General features: G+C 40.5%; 1 protein-coding gene across 9 annotated transcripts in view; it reads right to left on the minus strand.

Moving 5' to 3' along the window:
* The window catches only part of PREP (prolyl endopeptidase), a 112,295-nt gene extending 98,969 nt beyond the window's left edge, over positions 1-13,326 (minus strand). For 3 of the 9 annotated variants that reach the window (XM_026065700.1, XM_026065703.1, XM_026065704.1), the window contains exons 1-4: positions 13,131-13,326; positions 11,670-11,744; positions 3,893-4,026; positions 1,004-1,134 (exon numbers count right to left, since the gene is read on the minus strand). In XM_026065700.1, the coding sequence (XP_025921485.1) occupies positions 1,004-1,134; positions 3,893-4,026; positions 11,670-11,744; positions 13,131-13,175 (385 nt within the window). In that variant the 5' untranslated portion in view covers positions 13,176-13,326. Of the gene's footprint in view, positions 1-915; positions 1,135-1,600; positions 1,707-3,892; positions 4,027-10,043; positions 10,185-11,669; positions 11,745-13,130 lie in introns of those variants that run through there. The other 6 variants (XM_026065701.1, XM_026065699.1, XM_026065709.1 and 3 more) reach the window with 6 other exon arrangements.
* Between the last annotated feature and the right edge of the window lie 8,525 nt (positions 13,327-21,851).

The following is a 21,851-nucleotide window of genomic DNA, read 5'->3' on the forward strand; positions in this document are numbered from 1 at the left end:
TTTCTAAATACTAACAATCTGACACAGTAATTGCAAATAAAACTGAGTAAAAGCAAACGAAGGAGAAAAAAAAAAAAAAAAAGACAAAAACCCCTCTGCATTTAGAAATTGTAGCTTTGAAAGGCACCACTGTGCCACCCTAACATATTCACCCACCTAAGAATGGCTATTCTGATTCAGAACACAATTCCACCTAACTGACCTCAACAGTAACCATATGGAGATGCCTACAAGAGTAAGAACAGTGCAAGCACATGTAGTATTTCCCTGAAGCATTTTTACAGCCTCTGAATCTTTCTGCATTTGAGACTTCTCGTCCCTGAAGTAGCTGGTGAATAATCCTCCATGGTTCTCTCCTCCTTGACCATATCCAGCTTCCCTTTAAACCCCCATTAAGCTTTTTGCATCAACAACATCTACTGACAAGAAGTTCTTACAGTATGAAAAACCATGTTCTTTTATTTGTTTTGGACTTCACTCCCGCTGCCTTCATGTGACATCCCCTCATTCTTGTTCCTGCTTCCACAATAAGCTAGCAAGGAGTGGGGAAATGGACAGTGAACATGAGTTAAAGCCCTGGTGAACACAAGTCATTTTGACAACTTAACACTATGTTCCTTCACAGTCTCTGCTGGCTTATATTAAAAATGCGAACTGATTCATATATGTTAGAATTTCAAGTGAATTAGTCAATACCAATACATAAACCCTTTTTCCTAGCTATGAGCAGCTTCAAAATTAGTCCATGTTTCAGTGGAATCCTGTTCCACTATTGTGAAAATCGTGAACTATGTGAAAAGAGATCTCAAGAAACTGAACCAAGTTAACTGTGAACACAATGTAGCTTTAGAAGCATTCTTCATAAATCCACCTACAGTTATTGTGACTATTTTGATGTAAACAAGCCACTCTAACCATACTTTTACAGGTGAAGAGTTGCAAACCATTTTCAACTTCTGCTGAAGACCCAGGCTTGTTCAGTAGGAACTTCTTTCTCACCAACCTCGTAAAGCCACAGTGCCATCATCAGAAAGCTTATTTGGATCAAGAAAAACTTTGGCATCAGCATCCAAGGAGTCTTGTACATATAATACTCGCTGGTTCTGCAGTCCTGTATTGTAAAAGTGAAAATACCTAAAAGAACAGAGGAGGGCAAAAAAAGTAAGAAGAAACTGATTTTCAGTTAGGCAAGCAAGAAAAGCTTGTGTGAGATTGTCAAGAAACCAATAAGAGACAGATAAATATGCAAGCGAAACACAAGCTCCACAGCAGAGTAGGAATCATGGCCATCAGGGAGTTAATCACCCTCTGAAGGTGCCTCCCTCTTCCCCTTAGCACAGAGGAAGCCCAGATAGCAATTTCAAAGCCTCTGAAGATGAGAGGAGCCTTATCTCAACAAGATATGGATTGTATAGGGTGCATCTAAAACGTCTTCTAAAAATAAAAGCTGAATTTGCCACAATGCCTTTCAAACAAAGCTCTAAATATTCTGTGAACTCCATGTAACTGTTACAAAGCTCTTGCAACCTTAGTGTTTCTTTGTTATAAGTATTGGCACAGGTTCCCAACTCCTATGTTCTAAATGTTGTCATTCATATACCTGCTTTCATCTGTATCTGGAGGTAGACAGATGTTTGAATGAAAGATATGAAATAGTTTCATCCGTATTTCCCAAGGTCCATATGACCATAAGTGTTTTGAGAGAGCTGCAAGAATGAAGAATTGCAAAGTTCTCTTATGTAAGGGGTGCTGTTCATATCAGAAGACATTATAGACAGGCAGTAAAGAAATTAATAATTACATATTGTGTAATTCACAGGTAGTACATTCTTCCTTCATAGGACTTCTCTGAGTTTTATTACACAATTTTATTTATGACTTCATAAAACAAATCAAATAGCAGCTTCACCTGGTGGGGGAGGGTGGAAGTTATGGAGGAACGTTCAGCTTCCAAACCTAAACAAAGTTCACATATTCCCTTAGAACGTCCAACACTTGGATACAAGCACTTGAATCTGGGCATTTTTCCTTTCTGCAAATTCCTCAGAAAAGCTCTTCAGATATTGTCCTTTGGCTACTATTCTTCATCAGGAAATTGGAGTAATTCAATTTGAGAACTTCGAAATATCATGGGAAGCTTATATGGTTCTTCCAACAGAACAGTTTTTCCCCTCTTACAAAGCATTACTTAACTTAGTAGAGCCTTCCTGATCTCCCCAAATAGCGTGATACAGAAGGTTTGGGCAAGTTTTTTAAATCACCACAATTTAAGTTCAGCGCATGCCAAGAAATAGGGCTGGTCAGAGAGGAATTCTTAGGAAAATTAAAGAGATATCTCTTAAAATCAAAGTTACGTGGTATAAATTAAAGCACATTAAGCTCTTTGAATAGCTGACTGTCCTCCAGGAAGAACACCTTCATCAAATTAAGACCTTTTGTCTCCACTGAAGACTATGTTCATCACAGTCATAAGCACTTCTGCAATGTCAAGTCTTATCAACACTAATGGTACCCACATCCAGACATGTAAGCACTGCACAGGGAGAGAGGCTCAGAGAATCCAGAGCTGTCACTGATCAAGCCTGCTCCAGAATCGGATTCAGCATAGCTATGTCTGCACTAGTATTGCATCTGAACTAACAAGCTTTGCCTGATTCTCTCAGCAAGGCTTACTACCCTGGATGCAGCACTGTCCTTCAACAGTAGGCACAGTAGCAATGTAAACTGCTTTCGGGCTTAACCTAGTACCTCTATATATTGACATGCTGCGCCATGTAAGTGGCAACTCAAATCAATGCTAGCTTGGGGGCACTCCCTCCCATATACTTTTTACACATAGTACAGACTTCCCCTCCACTAGTAACAAGAAACCAGGCTATCCTCACAGCACAGGACAGATAAGAGCAGCAGATCTCTCTCAAAATCAGTACAGAAGTCTTAAGGCAAGAGGGGATTAACATCTCCTGCTCTTTCCTGTGGATGACAGTGAAAACATGCCTGGCAAATGTGGTTACTCACTCAAAGACACAAATGAACTGAAAATACTGAAAAAGGCTATCTGTGTTTCCCATGACTAAGAAAGGCTGGTTGCATTGTTCTTCTCTTTCAACTGCTAAAGAGTCTTTTGATRTTACTAAGTTAACCAGCGGTTTCATCCCTTTACTCCCTCTCTCTAAAATATTACTAGAGCATTTCTGAAAAACATTACATAAAACCGAGCAGCAGCTGCGGTCTCCAGACCTCAGCAAAGCCCCAGAAGCACCATCTCTTTACCTGGCCACAGAATTAAAATAGGAATACAAGTAGGCTAAGTGCTGGAATACAGAAGGGTGTTTTTTGCATCAGCTGCCTTAACTCCTTATTTTTTTCCCCTGTCCACTGCAGATACAGGAGTAGTTTTTCTCCACAAGGGAATTCCCATTGCTTTTCCCAGGCTATGGCTAAATAAAAATCCTAACAGTTGCTCAAAATAAGCCCAACCAAAAAGCAGTATTTTAGTAAATATTTGGAGAAACAAAATGCATGTGATAGACCTGTGTTGTTTTCAGGATGAGGTGCCTTTAACTATACTGACAATGACAAACCCTGAAAGCAGCTCCTCAAAATTTTGCAACAGCTCTTCTACAAGGTTATTTGAGTTTAATCAACCTTCATTATTCTCCTTAGAAAAGGAAGGAAGATCAGGGCACAGGAAAAAAATGCATCTGGGAATTAGAGCCAGTCCAGCACCTTGTGCTCTACACCACACAACCTTATATTAACATTGGCTTAAACAACTACTTTTTCTGCTTTCCAATAATAAGAATAAATGTAAATATAATTTATTATAACTAGTGGTTACTTTTGAATTTCTTCAAATTCATCACCACCTACAAAGACATTCCTCACATACCTTTTTCCTTTCTTGAAGTGGCAGCTGTACTTTGGATAGTCGTAGAGTTCTGTCATTCTTTCTTTGAAAAGTCCTCTGACAGGACATTGCTCAAGGAAGGGTACTGTAAGCTTGTTCTGAGCCTCCACAAATGCCTGAAAGGAAACCCCCCCCCCCCCCCCCCCCCAAAAAAAAATGAACTCAAGCTGAAACACATACTTCCTACAGGAAACACTATTTTCTGATGCAGTGCATCACAGACATCTTTCCTCTGCCATATAAGTTGTGCAACGTCACACCAGAAGAGTCTCAAACACTTACCTTCATTATGCCACAATACTGTAATGAGATTCTGATCTGATGTTATATCTTGAGTAACTTTTTTCCAGGGCACACGCAGGGGGATTCAGTGGTCAGGCCAAAGACAAATCATATTCCTGCCATTCTCCATCRAAAAATCCCCAAAGCTCTTGCTTTCAAAAACTGTCCTTATATTTGCATAAAAGGCATATATAAAGCCAGCTTACTAACTTACCTACTTCACTTACATCACAATAAATATACTGTGCTCCAATATTCTATGGTGAATAAACTAGAAAGAGGATAAAGAACAAAAAGGGAGTGCATTTTGCCCACAAAAAAGACAATCACTTCAGGAGCTGTGAAGGGCTAGAAAATGATACCAAATTTCACATGCACCATCTGTCCATCCTATTCACATAAGACATAGGATTAGTCCCATACAGTATTTCTTGGAAAGGTCAAAGTATTGGGCTTTGCCAGTAGAGAAGATGCATGTTTTCCCTGTCCACAGGTCGATTTTCACTTACAAAAGACAAGAATATCTAACCTCTGTGAAGAGAACTTAAAGAAGTCAGGTTTCTTAAAAATCACTCTACCTCATAGTCACAAACACTTAACTAAAATGGCCCAAACCGTTACCACTCCAGCTGTTTGTAAGAGGTTACCATTCCCATGGCATGGATGGAAAAACTGTACTATGCTGGTTCTTCACCATCTCTATTTACAGCATAGTGCATTAATATAAAACTAATATCTGAGCATCTTAAGATAACAGGCTGTGAACCACAGCTGTTAAGGAGCAGACAGGCAAGCTGTTTTGCTGTCTTTAATACGGAGTAGAAAGGACAGGATACATAGTATGGAGCTGTAACTCACAGCCAGACTCAGCAATGATGGCTGCAGCATCATGCTCAGAATGCAAAAATGTGTCACAAAAAGGCAGCAAGGCCTCCAGCCTGAAATCCAGCTCTGATCTCTTGCTTACACCAGTTCATTCCCCAGCTCCCTTTAAAGAGGGGGTTGTTCCTACCAGTCCTGACCACATTCCACAACTTCTGTTTCACCCTTCAGTGCTCTACAATTGTTCAATAAAGCAAGCTGCTGTATAAACTAAACAGACTGCCTCACACACGTACCACTTTTAATCAATGTTTATCCATTTATCAATTCTTCAAGTGAGTAAGGGACAGACTAAAATGCAAAATTCTCTTCCAGTAGCATTTTACAGACATTTCACACAGACAAAAAGTGACTACATGAGGGAAATTAATGGACAGATGCTCTGTCTCCACCATTTGCCTTGCTGCCACAGCAGTATATAGCCAAGAGCTGCATTACATGCCAAGCTCTATTTTCAGAGACTTGTCATGCTGAAAGGTAAATGAGAAAGTGCATTAATTATGGTCCATCTCCACTTGAGAGGCATTTGTTCATGTCTAACAAAGCATAGAGAAACTCATAAGCTTTAAACACCTAAGTGCAGAACCAGTAATGCTCTAAGAGCACCTTCCCGAGTGCTGAAACACATTAGTTTAATAATGTGTACTGGTTATGTGCAAGTCACCATTCAAGGATGATGCAAGAAACCAACTACGTGACTGAAAAGAAAAAGATGCTGAAGGCTAACAATGATAATATCTAGAACTTTACTCAAAATTAGACTCCATGCATCACTGCGGAACAAGTCTGGAAATAATTCCCTGAGAAAAGAGAAGGAAAGAGGTGAACACATTGCCAAGGGAAGGCAAATTTTTGCTTCATGTTCTCCCTTGGAGAATCACACTGGCATAGATGGCTTTAACATTCAGCACGGCAGCACAGCACATCCCAGTGGTAAGTAGAACATTGCTCCAGTTAGAAAAGGATGCAGCCTTCACATAATACCACTGTGACCAATGCAGATGCCCATCAGGTGACAAATGGACTGATCGAATCTTCCCAAGAATTATGAATAACTGAATTTGTTTTCTCCAAATGGAAACATATGAATTTCAAAGAGCAAATACGTGAAAATTTAGACAGCACACGCTATACAGACTAACTATTCAAAGTGCTGTGACATTCTCAGAGGAAGAATGCTTTATAAAAACATGTATAAAACATTGTACAGGAGATAGCAACTTTTTTTGGATGGGCAAAGGTGCTTTTCAATTGCGTTTAGTAGACAGAAACTGGCATACATCTTTGTTTTACTCATCAATAATGTGGCCAAAACAGTAACGTTGCTGCAAGGGAACCGTGCATTTTCCACTCTAAGTGCACAGCCACACTTTTACTACATCTGCTTTCCTCTTCCTTCAAGTGTCTATAGCACAACAGTATCCTTACATATTAACTGCTGCACTCACAACTGAATCGCTAGTAATTTTGCTTTTATGGGAACTTAATGTAAATTCCTTGTTTCCACCCTGCATGCACCAAAGATTACAAGACTATTCACAAAAGGAAATGTCACTCTATCCAAAATAGGAGCTAGGACTTGCAGGTTTCAGAGAGTTCTGCTAAGAGAGAATTCAGTCCAGTTTGGAAACACACCTTTCTCACACTTTTGAGCAGGAGGTTGCACTCATGTTCAAAAAGCAATACATAATTGAAATACTGCTCTATGTAAAGTACAGGAACAGATGTTGCCAGCTGAAACTCTCACAGTAAATAATCCATCAACCACACTGAACTGAACAGATGCCATTCAGGGTACAGGACTAACAGTAGTTCTCCCTTCTACACATCCTCATGAGCCTACAGAAAAAGATTTGTATTTTACCTGTAGAAATCTACAGCTGGCAAACTATCATCAGCCTTGAACYAGCACAGGATTTGCTGGCAGAAGAAAGGACAGAAGGATCAAAGTAAGGCATATGCTTATGTATGTTCCATAAAAACAAACTTTCAGAAAAGAAGGTAATTCTGAACTGCAAGAGAATTTCTACAGTGCTATAGTAAGAGTAGAGAGGTTCTACTCAAGGCTGAGATGTTTGGCCACCTCTTAAGCAGGTCAACTGTTACTTAAAAAAAAATTATATCCAAGTTTCAGCTAAAAAACAACTGCAACAAAAACTATTAACCATGCTTTGTTACAATCCATCAGCTCTCTGGATCCTAGCATGCTATTCTCTCAACATGATAATTTTCACCCAAGAAGAAAACTGTCAGATGCACTCACAGTATAAAGTTCAAGAAGGAGTCTTACAATAGAAATTGTTTTTAAAGAATTACCAGTCTTTGTTATTACTCTGTAAAGAATTTACAGTTTAACAGTTACCCCTAAATCTCTATATATCTTTCCACTAAAAGGTAGTTCAATGCAGCTCCTACAACAAAGCACATCTTGTGTTAAACATTACAATATAAAACTAAGCAGATTTCTGGCAGCTTGCCTTTTTAGCATTTATTTTAGCACTGCTTTAGCATTTACTAAAGCAAAATTCAAAGTGCAATTGGAAACCTATCAAAACATCTGTGAACAAAACACAGGTCAATTTTAATTACAAATTCATTTAATTAGAGTTTTGGGAGTTGCAGTTCTACTTTTAATCCAAACATAGCCCTGTTCATAACACCACAACTCAACTTTGTTTCCTACATGATCTCTTTCATCCCTTGCACACCCCTTACATCTGAAATAACCTACGCATTTCTGCCTGCACATTTTTTTAGTGCAATAAGGTATTGTATATGACTGGCAAACTTACAGTAGCAAGACTCCTCTGTAGACTAAAATAGTGCTTAATTTCCAAAAAGCGTAAAAACAAAACAGAAAAGTCCAGCTAAGCCAAACCCAAGACACTAATAAAAGAGCAGTTTTGCAGTTGTGGCCTATGTGTGGCCACAAAAAACATTTTACCAGTGTGGCATAACATTTCAACTATGCCAGGTAAACTTCTTCAGTCTGTCTTAACAGTCAATGTATACCTCCAAACACTACTAGAGCATGAACCCAGTTTCTACATTTCCTTTCTCCAAAGTGAGGTAGGAATTCCCTCATCTGACCAGGAGCTCAGTTTCTGTTTATGTATCTGGGAGAAGGAATTTTCGTGTACTTGTAACTGTGCATAACTACTTCCACCAAACATGCAAGAAGAAAAAAAGGAATATAATAAGCACATAGATCATGAACATGGAAGCAGGTATTTCTTGAACAATAGCTCCTCTACAAGAGTCTGAGGATGTGGCTTTATCAGCTCCACGATGCACATATGCCAAGAAACAATCCTGCTTACTCCTCTGCTTCTGGCTACAGATTTCAATAACCTCCTTTTTATAGCAGCCATACACCACATATAGAATAAGATCATGTTAGTGACCTGACTGAAAATTTTCTAGAGCTATTTGAATTCTTGCCTAATTAAAAGTAGCTGGTGTGCCACTACAAAAGGAAAGATCCCATTCTTGAACCATGTTCTCCCCTTCCTCCTGTATTAGATCCAACTATCACGTGGCCTTGGAGCAATCTGGATTAAGCATGTGTTCCAACAGAAAACTAACCTAGCAAAGCCTTCACCCCCATAATCTCACCCTGTGGCTGCAGGATGGCTAGACCCATACAAGACCCACACAAACATTCAGACAGTGCAAGAAGGGGAGGGATGGCAGAGGAACAACAGACTCACCTGCCTTCATGGAAACCTGCAAACTACAGTGGATCAGATACAATACCACCTGCACGCTTATCTCACAACAAAAATACCCAATTAAGCCAATCACAAAATCCCACTCTTATGTTCACTTGTTTGTAAGCTGCTAACTCTCTATTAGAGCCCACAAAGTCATTTGAACTAGCCACAGAAAAAAATGACTATGATTCTTTATAGCTGTTCTGGATAATTTCTTTTAGTCTCAGTCCTACTAACTTGTATAGTAGTCAGGAGGACAAACTGCCACGCAAATTCCAGAGTTAAAACTAATCTCACTTGCCTGTGCTCCTTTCTTCATGCTTCAAGAAATATCAGAGTCAATGTTTTATTGACTCACATCAACACAGAAACAAAGTGAGGCCTACCACCCTTTTATTTTTCATGACCACGTCAATACTCGATATGAACATTTCTGCTAGGCCTAAAAATAGTAGAATTCTAATGTATTTGTCTCTCTACTCAACTGTACACACCAAACATTTTTTGACTATTTGTGTGCAACAAAAGTTTGTTAACTTCATAAATGAATAAATAAGTTTAGTCTTCACTCTTACCATAAACCTGAATTTTCAGAACTTACACAATTACACATACACAGATCAAGCCAGCATGTTGTAAAGAGGGGCTGAACCTTGCTCCTTCACTGCAAATGAGCATGAATTTCAGAGGAATTGTTCTTCCAGTTCTGTACTTAAGATTTAGAAAGTTAAAGGTAGCCTACTGATGAAGGACATACAAAGGGCATTGTGACCTTTCCCCAAAATAGATGGAGGCTTGGGATGTTAAGGAGTGCATAAAAAGAGCGACTTGGAGGAAGAACAGGGAAGGACACAGATGTCAAGGTCAGTGATTTGAAGACTTAGGCAGCCTACAAAGCACATGCCAAATTCTCTCTGAAGCATGCACAGTCAGTCAAGTACCCCTATGCCAGCGCCTGATTATTGTTTGATCTGGTAGATGCAGAATGGCTATTCTGCAGGAGTCCTGCAAAACATCAAGAACCCGGAGATAAAATTATTAAGAAAAGCTAGCAAGAAAAAGAACAGCTGTCAGCAGCCTCTGCTTCAGAGCACAAGAGAGTGAGTGATAAAGCAGACAAGAAGAACTTAGCACTTTCAGACTGTTTTCTTCTATCTGTCTCTTCCAGGAAAGAGGTGGGACAGTGAAATAATTTAATTCCCTTTGTTCAGTAACTGCTGGAACTTAGGAAAAAGATCACGTGCTCAAGTACTTACACATACTGTAATTCTCTACTTTTTGCATCACTCGACTACAGCATTGCAAAATTCTGCTGAGGTGTGTGTTCTCTGGAGCGTAGGCAAGTGAGATTTAACAGGATTTTCTTTCCAGCAATGTGGCACCTTGTGTCTGGGCTGCTGCATTTTTAGAAAGATGTTAAAATTCCCCATTTCTTGTTTTGCCTCCCACATATATACTACGACCTCTGGAGAATGAGGTTTTCTCTCCCTCAGCTCTTCTCCCCCAACCTTTCCCAGTATGAGGTTAAAGTATCGAACATGGGGACACCAAGGGTCACATCCTGGCATTTTTTTTCAGCCCATCTCTCCCACGGGATCCTGAAAACTATTTTTATGGGTATTTGTAAGGCCTCCATACAATAAAGACATAACCATACCGCCCCACACATATACCCTTCTGAATTTGGAATGAAACAAAATTATCCTATGTGTACCATTTCTTAAGGACTCCAGAATCAAAAAAAACCCAAATACTTCAAACTTATTACATGTCTAATTTTCCATGTTAACCCCATGGCAGAGTATTTCACTAAAAACTGAGCCCAGATGAACATGTTTAATCCAGATAAGTCTTTGTAAATGCCAATGTATTTGTAAGCAGGCAATGTGATCCTGATAGCGCACATTTTATCTTACACTTACAGCGAATTCTTTTCAGCTACCCTCTAGCCCATCAAAACATATTATGCAAGCACATATATGAGAAAACCCACAAGGAGTCTCACTAATAGAAAGCTACCTGTTAGGATTTTTTTTTTAATTAAGATCCTGCTCTTCATCTTTGTTTTGACATGATCACTCACACTGGACAGATGCCAGTGTTTTGGATCTGGGATTACAGTTGTCACAAAGTTAATAGCCATTCTAGGGGAAACTTTCCTACCCCTGCTGTCACCTTGCTTTTGTTTCCATCACCCTTAAAACTCTGTGTGCCATGAATATCAGAGCAACTGTTTCACAGTCACGTTTTCTTATTTTTCAGGAATCTCTCTCAGTACAACACAAAAGATGAGCTTCAGCAGCAGAGTCTAGTTATACTGGACTGCTGGCTGCAAACACTGCAACATCTGTAATCTGTAATAAATGCCACTATTAAGGCCTACTTTCAGGAGGAAAAGGTGGAGAAAAAAAAAAAAGATATATAGTTGTCACTGTACAAAGAAAGCAAGCCAAAGAAAGAAGCTTTCTTCCCAGGCTTTCTTACCTATCTTATTAGGGCAATTTTAGATTTTACCTAGGACAGTAGTTACAGTGTTCCAGAATCAGAATGTTTACCCTCAGTATAACAAAACCATCTTGAACATTTGAATCATCTACAAAAAATGGGTGCAAGATAAATAGGACCTTAGTTTTCCAATTTCTGTTCTAGGTTATATCTTTCTGAACCGTTCCAGTCTTTCCAACACATTAACACAAAGGTACAAGATAAGAGCATTGTTCTGTTGGTGCTGTAAGATATCAGACTGTACTACGTTACACCTACGCTTACAATGATAAGTTTTATAAAACTATGGGCACATACTTCAAAAAGAAATATCCATGCATCACACCCACAAAAGAGATCTATGTCAAAACAGCCATTCTCATACAAAGAAAGCTTACCTTTGTCTGTTCGCTATCAGGGTCTTCAAGCCAGCAGTATGGGTCACTTATTTTACACCCATGGTAATCCAACACCTGAATTTATAAGAGACAATACTTTAAAAAAAGACATAACACACACAAGCAAACTCTATTCATCAGGGAATGCTCCACATCAAAATGAAGGGTACTTGAAATTTCACAGCAGCGTTCAGTGCTAAAAAACAAAGGAAGAAAAAAGTAGCACCTTGTTCCCAGGTGAGTTGCTAATATTACCATTCTTTGGATGGTGGAACCAAGGCAGCAGAAATATTCTCAGAAAAAAAACCACAGAGCCCCAAAGAAGCACATAACATCAACGTAAGTTCTCTCCAAAAGATAGATGAGCAAAGTAATTAAAAAGTCTGCCCCAAATCCAGATGTTCAAGTGAAATCACAAAACCCAAGTACTGGAAGCACCTAAAATGAAGTTTCTGCATATGCAACGTACTGTCTCTCTGGTTGTAGTCCTCCTACTATTGCTACTCAGAAGCATGTAAGCAAAGTACATATACAAATAAGAAACAAACAGAAGATTAACCTGTGTGGTTAGCTTCATCCACTCCCTTTCTCCAATATACAAATTAAGACTAGAGATCTATTGTCAGGAGTTGAACAGTTCAGCCTTTCACTCAGCTATAAAAGTAACTACTTAAATCTTTCCACCTGKGATAGCTGCATATATTTTGGTTTAGAAGTGAGGTTAGCTCTGTAAATAATTCCTGGATTGGAGCCTAACGCACAGTCCGTTGTAGAAGGAGGAGGAAGACTCAAATGATTTTAAACAAACTTACACAGTAACCCAAGTTAGCTGTCAGAACCCAATGAGATAAGCCATTTTACAGATATATAGAGATATTTGTTCTTCTGCATTCTGCACCAGCCTAGATTAAGGCCTGGATTTTCCAGAAATTCCTGCTGATTTCGGGAGCTTTAAGTTTTGCCTTCCCGACCTGACACAACTGGAAGCGGCCTGGTTCTCAGCCGCGAAACCGCCTCCCTCGAGGGCCCGCGCCGCGGCTGGCGCTGCTCGCGGGGCGGCCCGGCACCCGCCGTTGCCGGGGCGCGCTTCGGGGGCCCGCCTTAGCCACACGCACACCGTGCCCGCAGAGCCCGAACACGCGAACTGGGAGTTTAAAGCCTCCACGGAAGCCACGAGAACCCATTCCTCTCAGGCTGACGGTTCACACTGACCCGCCGGCCGGGCCCTGTCAGCCCACAGACGGTTGGAAAAAAAAATCCTTTAAACTGAACACATTTACATTTTAATTATTAAAACTGAGCAAGGCTCTGAAAGCCGAGGAGTCACTGAATTCCTCTGGGCAGACGCTCTCCCCCCCCGGTGAGGAGGGGGCCGGCGGGGCTCCCCTAACGGCCGGGCCGGGCCGGGCGGCGCCGCGGCCGCCCTAAGCCGGCGGCTGCGCCGGGGCGGGCCGTACTCACGGCGGTCTCATCGCGGTACACCTCGGGGTACTGGAAGGCCTGCATGGCGGGCGGCGGCGGCGGCRGGAAGAGGAAGAGGAGGAGGAGGCGGAGGCGGAGGCGAGGCGAGGCGCGGGGGCGGCCGCAAGGCGGTGGCAGCAGCCGGCAGCGGGCGGGCAGCGCGGCCCAGGAGGAGCGGCGCCGCCATATGGCCCCGCCCCCTGCCGCCACCTCCGCCCGCCCGCCCCAGCCGAGAGCGCGGCGGTCGCCCCGCCACGGCGCCCTCTGCAGGGCAGCCGCCGCGCGGAGGCCGCCGCTCGCCGCGCAGGCGCCGCTCACCCCGCCCCGCGAGGGCGGGGCGCCCGCGGCGGTTGGGGCCGCCGTTGCTTGCCGCGTCCTGCTCACCCCAACTGCCGCGGCGCGCGCCGGAGGGGGGGGTGTTTCCTTGTAGCCACGCGGTTGGCGGGCTTGGTCTTCCTTACAGTGAATTCTTGGGTGAAAAAAATAAATAGATTCGTGTGTTTGATTCTTTTTTATTCCTCGCGGCTCCCTCACTTGGACGCTGTGATTTCATGGGTGGGGGTGGGGGAGGATTAGGCCCAGCCAGGGAGCTGCCTTGCACTCGGAGCTGCCTGGAAAACAGCAGCTGCCTTTCGCCGTTTGGGGCTCAGGGCGGCTCCGGACCGAGTCCACCCAAATCAGCGTGTTCTCGGCAAAAGCGCTTCTGGAGAGGCTGCTAGGTACTCCGTGTCACTGCGTGAAAGAGGTGGTCAGGCTGCCGTCTGAGCCCTGGCCGGGACCACGGCTCCGGGCGTGCGGCAGGGCTGCCTGGCACTTGTCACACTGCAGCAGGACCAGGGCCTTCAGCCCCACACAGGCCCTGAGCTGCGCCGCTGGGCTGCATGAAAGTGCACCCGGTACAGGATGACTTTGGGCTCATCAGCCAGGTGTTTTACAACTGTTTCTTGCGTCAGCCGGCTTCCAGCCATTTTTCTTTCCAGGTGGTAACCTAGTTGGCTCTCGTACCACGGAAAGAAAGGAAATGTGCAGAGGATGGGGGGGTTCCTTGGCTAGCAGCGTGACTAAATTGCTTTTCTTCAAAATGACTCTTGCTTTGAAGTTACCGCTAGCAGCCCTCACAAAATCATTGTGTTAGTGGGTGGAGGATTTTGTCTGAACTTATCCAAAGTAAGCTTGCGTGTATGTGTGACAGGACTAATGTTTTAAACTCTCTGAATAAGCTGGAGACAGTTAGGTTGACACACAAGGTTAAATCACCCCAAAGGACATTCACTGTTCCTAATACAGTAATAGGTTGGCATGACAGTGATCTGAAATAGTCCAGAAATGGAATTGACTGTTCATAGTTACAAACTCAGAAATGTGTCTTGATTGATTACTTTTAATGAAAAGAGTTACTATCTGTTATTTGCTGTACTTGGGGGAGTTTGAGGGTGGTGTACCTGTGAGGAAACAAGCTTGTCAATAATGATCACAGTTGCAAAGGTCAACTGCATTCATCAACCTAAACAACACCTATGTGGCTTGGATTCTTCTCCTTGATCCTTCTTTCTTCTCTTTTGGTCTTTTTTCTTTCTTACCCTCTTTCTTTACTATTCTACTTTTATAAGGATGGAGCATAGCTGCCAACTGCTGGTAGCTGCCAACTAGCTGCCAACCAGAACTTTTGTTCTGGTGCTGAGAACATATAACCAGCAAGGCAGTTAATGGCAATGCCTTGACATGCCCAATGCTGATAAAAGTTTCCTAGTTGTCTGAGCAACTTGTTCAGATAAATGCTGACAGACAAAGACTGCCATTTCTGTCTGGAGTTTCCCGGACAGAAATATATGCACATTAGCTCAAGACTTCTGTGAAGCATCCAGCTTCCCTGCGTGCTATACAAAGAGGCTGTATGTGTACAGTAAATCTGAGAGTTTCGACTATTCTCAACTGCCAATGTGCTTCATACATAGCAAAGTTCTTGCATAGCACTTGCAGCTGATTCAGAGCTACCATCTGTCTGAAGAAAATGTCTTCTTTTTCAGCCTGAAAATGTAGTCCCGGATGAATGTGAGTATTTTACATTTGCCCAGAATTTCTGTATGTTAAGCAGCTTGGTCAAACTGATTGCAGGTAGCTCTGACGGAGCAGCCATACATCCAAATATTCTAGACATACCCACAATGTGTCTGTAGATCAGCTTCATGCTGCTGTAAAAGCAGTCCTGCTGACATGTACTGGTAGTTTTGGACAGATGTACTTCACACACATGAAGAACTCTGGTCTGTCAGGAGAGGTCAGACTGACTGCACACTGTTGTGCAGTCGACCTAAAGGAGTACCCATATTTTTCAGATTTCAGCAACCCTTTCAAACCAGTACACAATAATTACTGAATGGGCTGGCGAGCCTTCAGTAATCACAGTAATCATCTGGTATAATACCTTCCAATTTATCCTAGATACAGAGAAGGCGGGGATATACAAAGAAACTCAAATGCTTGGTTGTCCTAGATAAGATCTTTGACTGGGCCTGTATTTTACAAGACATATTTTTCTTTTGAAGGTGAGCACCAGGGACAGAAAGTGAATTTTCTTTTTACTGTAAATTTCTCTTTTGTTTCTTTGCGGGGGGGGGGGGGGAGGAGAAGGAGGAAGGATCAGATGTGAGCAATAGCAAACGGAGCAATTCTACGCTGTCTGAACTTTTCTTATCAGAAAAGCAGTTAGTACAGGTTACATGGTATCTATAACATTATCCAAAACATGTTTTTCTTACAAGTGACTATGCAATTAAAGGGAAGGGAGTGCGGTGTGCAGTCTGTCAATGGAAATACATATTACAAATGATATATCAGTGTTCTCCCTTTTTCAGTATATTTGTTCAACACAAAGTTAAAAGTGGTTAATATTAGGACTGTATCAAAGCTTAAACTATGGAGCCTAGCTTAATTGCTTAGTGCTGTAGCAGCCAGTAAAACTTTTATTAAAGTTTTACTCTTCATTGGGCCTAAACAGCCCAATCAGAGCTCAGAATATCTGTTGAGTTTTGAGGATAGGTTGCTGAGTAAGCAAAAATTTCTCTTCCAAATGTTTGAAAAACTCTTGGCAGTCTTTATTGTCTTATCACGCCCCTGTATTAGTATGAACTTGATCATTTGAAAAACACACACTGGTCTATGCTGATATTAATTATACCTCTGCTGATCATCCAGTCATTAGCAAATTTCTTTCAGCTTAGTCAGCACATCCACAGTGACTCACTGCAAGTAGTGTATTGACTCGGTAGGAAGTGACCTCATCATCCTTGTCAGGGAAGATCTGACAAAAAAGCCAACAGCAAATTTTGTTTTTACCTTTCCTTTTCATCCTTTCCCCAATCTCATTCTATCATTATGACTTGACAATGACTTGAAACTTTTCTGCTATAGAAAGAATTCAGGTCTGTATCTTTACTCTTCCTTTCTTAAAGTTTTTATTTTTTTCATTTTTTTCATAATTGTAAGACAACAGTTCTGCTGTTCAGACATTTATCAACAGGTGTCAGCAAAGCCTCAGTCTTTCACTAACATCAAGTAAATATTAAACACATTTATCTGTGTTGAGGAGTACAAATAACTCAGGTTCAGAGGAATGTGATTTGGAAAGTGTCTGCCTTGCTGGATTTCTGTTTCGAAAGCACCTGACTCAAGGGCCTAARTCCTACTGATTTTCAGTGAATTGTTGATTACTAAAGTATGTTCATCTACTGTACATTTTAATTATGAAACTTGAAAATAATTTATGGATAATTGAAGGGCTGTATGGTTTTTGAGATGGATTATAAAGTCACTTTACCTAATGTAAAGTATGTTTTTATTATATCAGTTACAGAAACTACTACATGATGTAGATCCAGTCAATGTTTGAAAGTACAGTCAAGCAAAGCAGTATTTCACTGGGGTAAGCTGCTCTGCACACTGTGGGATAGGATGGGTGCATTAAAGTAATTGGCATGTTGCAGAATCGTACTCTAGCTTGCCCTGGGGTTGTATGTTGGTATGCTTACACTCCTGGTGCTATGAAGTCAATTAAGTGAAGCAGAAATAGCCACATGGGAAGTTAGCATGGAAAGGCAATTACAGAAAAGTATTTCATCAGGTAGACAAATCTAAAGCGTGATTATGGTATGATAAAGCATATCTAAACTGATATATGGGTATCAACACAGAGATCATCACTACATCCAATTAAAAATATATTGTCTCTTAAACTGAAGGAAATTTTCAGAYAGAGGAGAGTTAAGGTATTTTAGTCTCACCTTTTTCTTCTGCAGTTACATACTGGCCACCCTTGTGAAGTGAAGAATGATCAAAATTCTAATTCTGGAAGAGGCTAATGGCCAAATCTTTAAAAGTGACCCTTTGTTTTTGTTCTTCAGTTTTTAACTGATGACAATTGGCCATTAAAAGAAGGATTTGCCGAGCAGTAGAGGTCATATAGGAAAATTTGGGCCCTTGTGTTCTTGGGTAGATACTGAGTACTGCATGTCCACTGAATTTGATGTGATTGAGTGTATTTATTAATTATCAGGCAGCCCTCCAGAGCTTGCAAGGTTAGGCACTGCGTACTAAGCCACCAGATCACTGTCTATTCCTGACATTAAATCACACGTCCTTCAGCATTTCTGGAAATGTATCCTATTCTAATACAAGTCAACTGGGACTCCATGGCTCCTAAGTATTTTGGTGTTCATCTAAAGAAAACTCTTGCAGAAAAGTTAGAAGGGTTTGAAATTTTGCTGCTACACAATGCTTAACAGTGGTGCACGGGTGTGACATAAAGCCCAACAAGGTCAATAAGAGTCTCTCCACCTACTGTTTCTTTCCACCTGTTTCATCCATCTTTCAGTCAACCTTTCTCCATCTCCTCCCACCATACGTCAAAAACAAACTGCAAAAAGAAGTTTATTTTTATAAGCATCATTTTCTGTTTAATGAAATTATATTAATCCTTTTGTGTGAAAAGATAGAAAAATCATATTAATGAAATGGGAAGAGAAGTGTTTATTTTTATGTGTTTGCTTTTGCCTTTCTAAATTCCTCTTTTTTTGTTGTTCCATGCTGCAGAAGTATTTTATAATCTATTTCCTGTCTTCAGGCATCAAAAGCTATTAAGATAACTTTTATAATGAAAAGGATGACTGTAAAAATAGTTCTTACATGGCAGTATCTGGAAATGGAGATAAGTATGAATTGGAAGGAGGCTTTTTATTCTTTTCAGTCCTGAACATGTAAGGATAATCATTTGCTTGCTTTGGATGAAATCTTCTCCCTGTTGAAGTCAAAGGAAGTTTTGTCACCTATTTCAAGGGGGTAGGAATGTCACCCCTAATCTTAGCAGCAAGCAAACAGAAGGCAGTTTCCTGTTAACAGCTTATGACTTGTTAACAGAATTTGAAATACCCTAAACATACATAGGGAAAATGATACATTTTTCTTGGAAAGGAAAACAGATTTAGCTCCTTTTAAAAGACTCCACATCTAGAAATATCTTCTTCTGCAGTCATCATCTATCCATGCTGAATACATTTCGAATACATGTGTTCAAATGGCTTAGAAATAGAGCTTTCTATTGTGCCTCGGAAGACATTTGGTTTGGGTTATAATGCTATAGAGACTGTATATGCCTGTAGAAAAAATAAACTTTGGAGTTAGAGTACCAGAAACGTGTTTCCAAGCTAGACTTCCACATACCTTCAAGAAGAACCTCGTAATACATGGGAAAAAGAAAGTAAGAAGGAAAACTATATACAATTCAGTGACCATTGAATTAGAAATGCAAACTACATTGGATAATGTACTAGGTTACCATATACAGTAGTGCTCTAGCCATCCTGTATAAAAATTCATTTAAAATACTGTTATTACACTTCCAAAATGGAGACAATAAATAAGAAGAAAGATTTCAATTCCAGAGGTGCCTATTAAGAAAAACATTGTAGACACCAAATAATGATATTATATTTGTAAAGAATCTGAAACTGATTTTGAACATTCAAGGATAACTCCTCTAACAGAGCATGAATTAAATCTAGTCCTGTAGCTAAATAACACATTCCCAGCATTTATATAGCTGAATGTGAAATCTCTGAATTTCTAGTATTGCAGTGTCCATGTAATTTAGACAAGGACCAGAACTTCACTGTGCCCTATTCCATATAAGCCCAGACTGTAAAGATGGTCTATACACTATAATGCAGCTCGAAGTAGAAAACAAGAAACAACAGGTAGCTCTATTCAGGGAAGCAGAGGAAAACAATAATACATTATTGGTCATTGCAAATGTAACRCAGCACACCAGCAACCTAGTTTTTGAAGACATTGTGGAAAAGAAAAGCTCACATGGAAATTTTGAAGGTGCACAATGGAACAGTGTTGCATATGTTTACAGGGAGCTCCTCCCAGGCTGGAAAGGCAGTATAGGAAAAAGCACGTTACCGGCAAAGAGTGGAAAAAAAGTGCTTTGTCAAAACCGGGGAGAAGCGTCTTGAGGGAACAGAAATGCAAAAGGTTGAAAACTARGCTGCTAATTTTAGCTGTATGGATATATGAGGAGGGTCATGGCTTTTAAGTTTTATGTATCAAGATTTACACAGAGCCTTGATATGAGATGCTAAGACAGAGAAAGTTCCAGTCTGAAGGTGCTGGCGAGTTCAAGGTATAAGCAGCAGACAGGACAATGCTGTTGGCTGCAGTGACTGAGAAAAGCAGCAGCAAAGAGAGCTGAGAATAAAGATTAAGAGCTCTGGTGAGCTATACTAAGCTTGAGCCGATGGCTAGACATTTGGAGAAGCAGGCTAAGATTTGAGTTTGGACGGAAGGGAGCATAAGAGTGGATTTGAGTCATCAGCGTGAGTAGCTGAGTTTGTGTTTACAGATGAGCTTACCCAGAGAGGGGGTACCGTCTCCAGAGGGAGATGGGAAGAGGAACAAGGACAGAGCCCTTTGGAGCTGGAGAAGAATTAGGACATATTCTTCTTCTATTCTGGCATGTGATTTATTGATAATAAAAAAGTTTAATACCCAGCTGAGTTTAAATTCTACAACCAAAACTATTTAAGACACAGATTCTAATCTAGTGTTGAGCTGGTCCAGAAACCCTTACATGGTTACTTTTGGAGATGGATTGTATGCTTCTCAAGTTACAACAATGTTACTGAAAACAAGTGCCTTTTATGTATTTTTTTAATTTCGTCTCCTGGTAGCATATGCACTAATACAGGAATTTCAAAGTTCCAATATATACTAGAAAAAGTATCTAGCAACATTTTTCTTAAATTAGAAAATTTCATGACATTTTTGCAAACTTTTTTTTTTTCTATCTACAGGGTTTGGAATTCATTCAGAAAAAGAGGGGAAGGAAGAATTGAGACAAAAATTGTGAAAATAATTTCCTCTTCTGAACATCTTTATTAGCTGTTCTTCCTTTACTACCGAGCTGACTTCACTGTAGGTGGAGGAGGCATCCTTTTCACTGATTGGAATAGTTTCCTGAGTATGGCCAGGAAACATGGAGCAGGTCAAGGTTTTACTCACTAAACAGCAGAAATGTGTTTGGCTCTTTGGTGGAAGAAAACTCCATGAAAAAAAACCTCACAAACTTTCATCTAATTCATTCAAGGAGAAAGGGTATTTTTACCTCCTGGCAGGAGATCCAATTCTATTCTAAATCCTGCCATGCCTGAGAATTGTCAAAAGGCACAGGACAAGCAAAGTATAAGTAAAACGAGGCCTCTGCCCTGTAACCCCATGGTTATAGGGCAAACCTGCTATTCTAAAGCTCTGCTGAAATTACCCGGATCAGAAGGACTCTTTATGCATGTTGGGAAAATGCTCTTATTAGCATTTGTGTTAATTAACATTGATATGTCCTGTTTCACCTTGTCCCATTCCTCTCATATGTTGTGATATAGTCAAGTCAGTATTCAGCAGCCATTTTTAACTTCTGCCTTCTGTAGAATTAACAGTCCACTGCTGCAGGTTATTTGATTTCTTACAAAAATTATTTAATTATCTATCRTTAAATATTCTAGAGGAAATAAAAGTACTTGGAACAGAAACTTAAGGGGGTGAAATGCAAGAATTAAAGACTGGGAGACCACATCTTTTCCTACAAGAAGGGTCTTGCTTGCCTAGTACTTTCTTTGATCTCTAATTATGTTAGATATTAATGTTGTAGTAGGCTTTTTTTGATCCCTAATTACATTAGATGTTACGTTGTTGATGTTAGTGCAGTAAATAACCCCTCTCTGAATTCACTAATTAAATCTTTTAATATTATTCATTCCTTCCTACCAGAACTTACTTCAGTAATTAAAAATATGATGGTAACTTATTCTGGTCGTGTGACTATTTTGTTTAGATATTTATTTAAATAATTGAATTTTATTACAACCTCACAAAAATTCATCCTCACCATTTAATTATATACGTATGCGAAAAGCCAAGAAGTATTTTCAGTCAAGCTGTGTTTATTAGCTTTATTTATGCTCTTACTCTTGAGAACTTCAGGGTATTTACAAAGGTATAAAGGGTAATAGATGTTACCACACCAAGTAAAACTTGCAAAATATCTCCGTTTGCTTCATGATAAGCAAGTTATCTAAATCTTGTAAGCACTAAACAGATCAGAGAAAGAAATGTACCTTTCTCTTGTGTAATGCTACGTGGATTTTCTTTTTGCCTCATAGGAGACTGGCA

The sequence above is a fragment of the Apteryx rowi genome, unplaced genomic scaffold (genome assembly GCF_003343035.1).
Source record: "Apteryx rowi isolate R43461 unplaced genomic scaffold, aptRow1 scaffold_230, whole genome shotgun sequence".
In the NCBI taxonomy this organism is placed as follows: domain Eukaryota; kingdom Metazoa; phylum Chordata; class Aves; order Apterygiformes; family Apterygidae; genus Apteryx; species Apteryx rowi.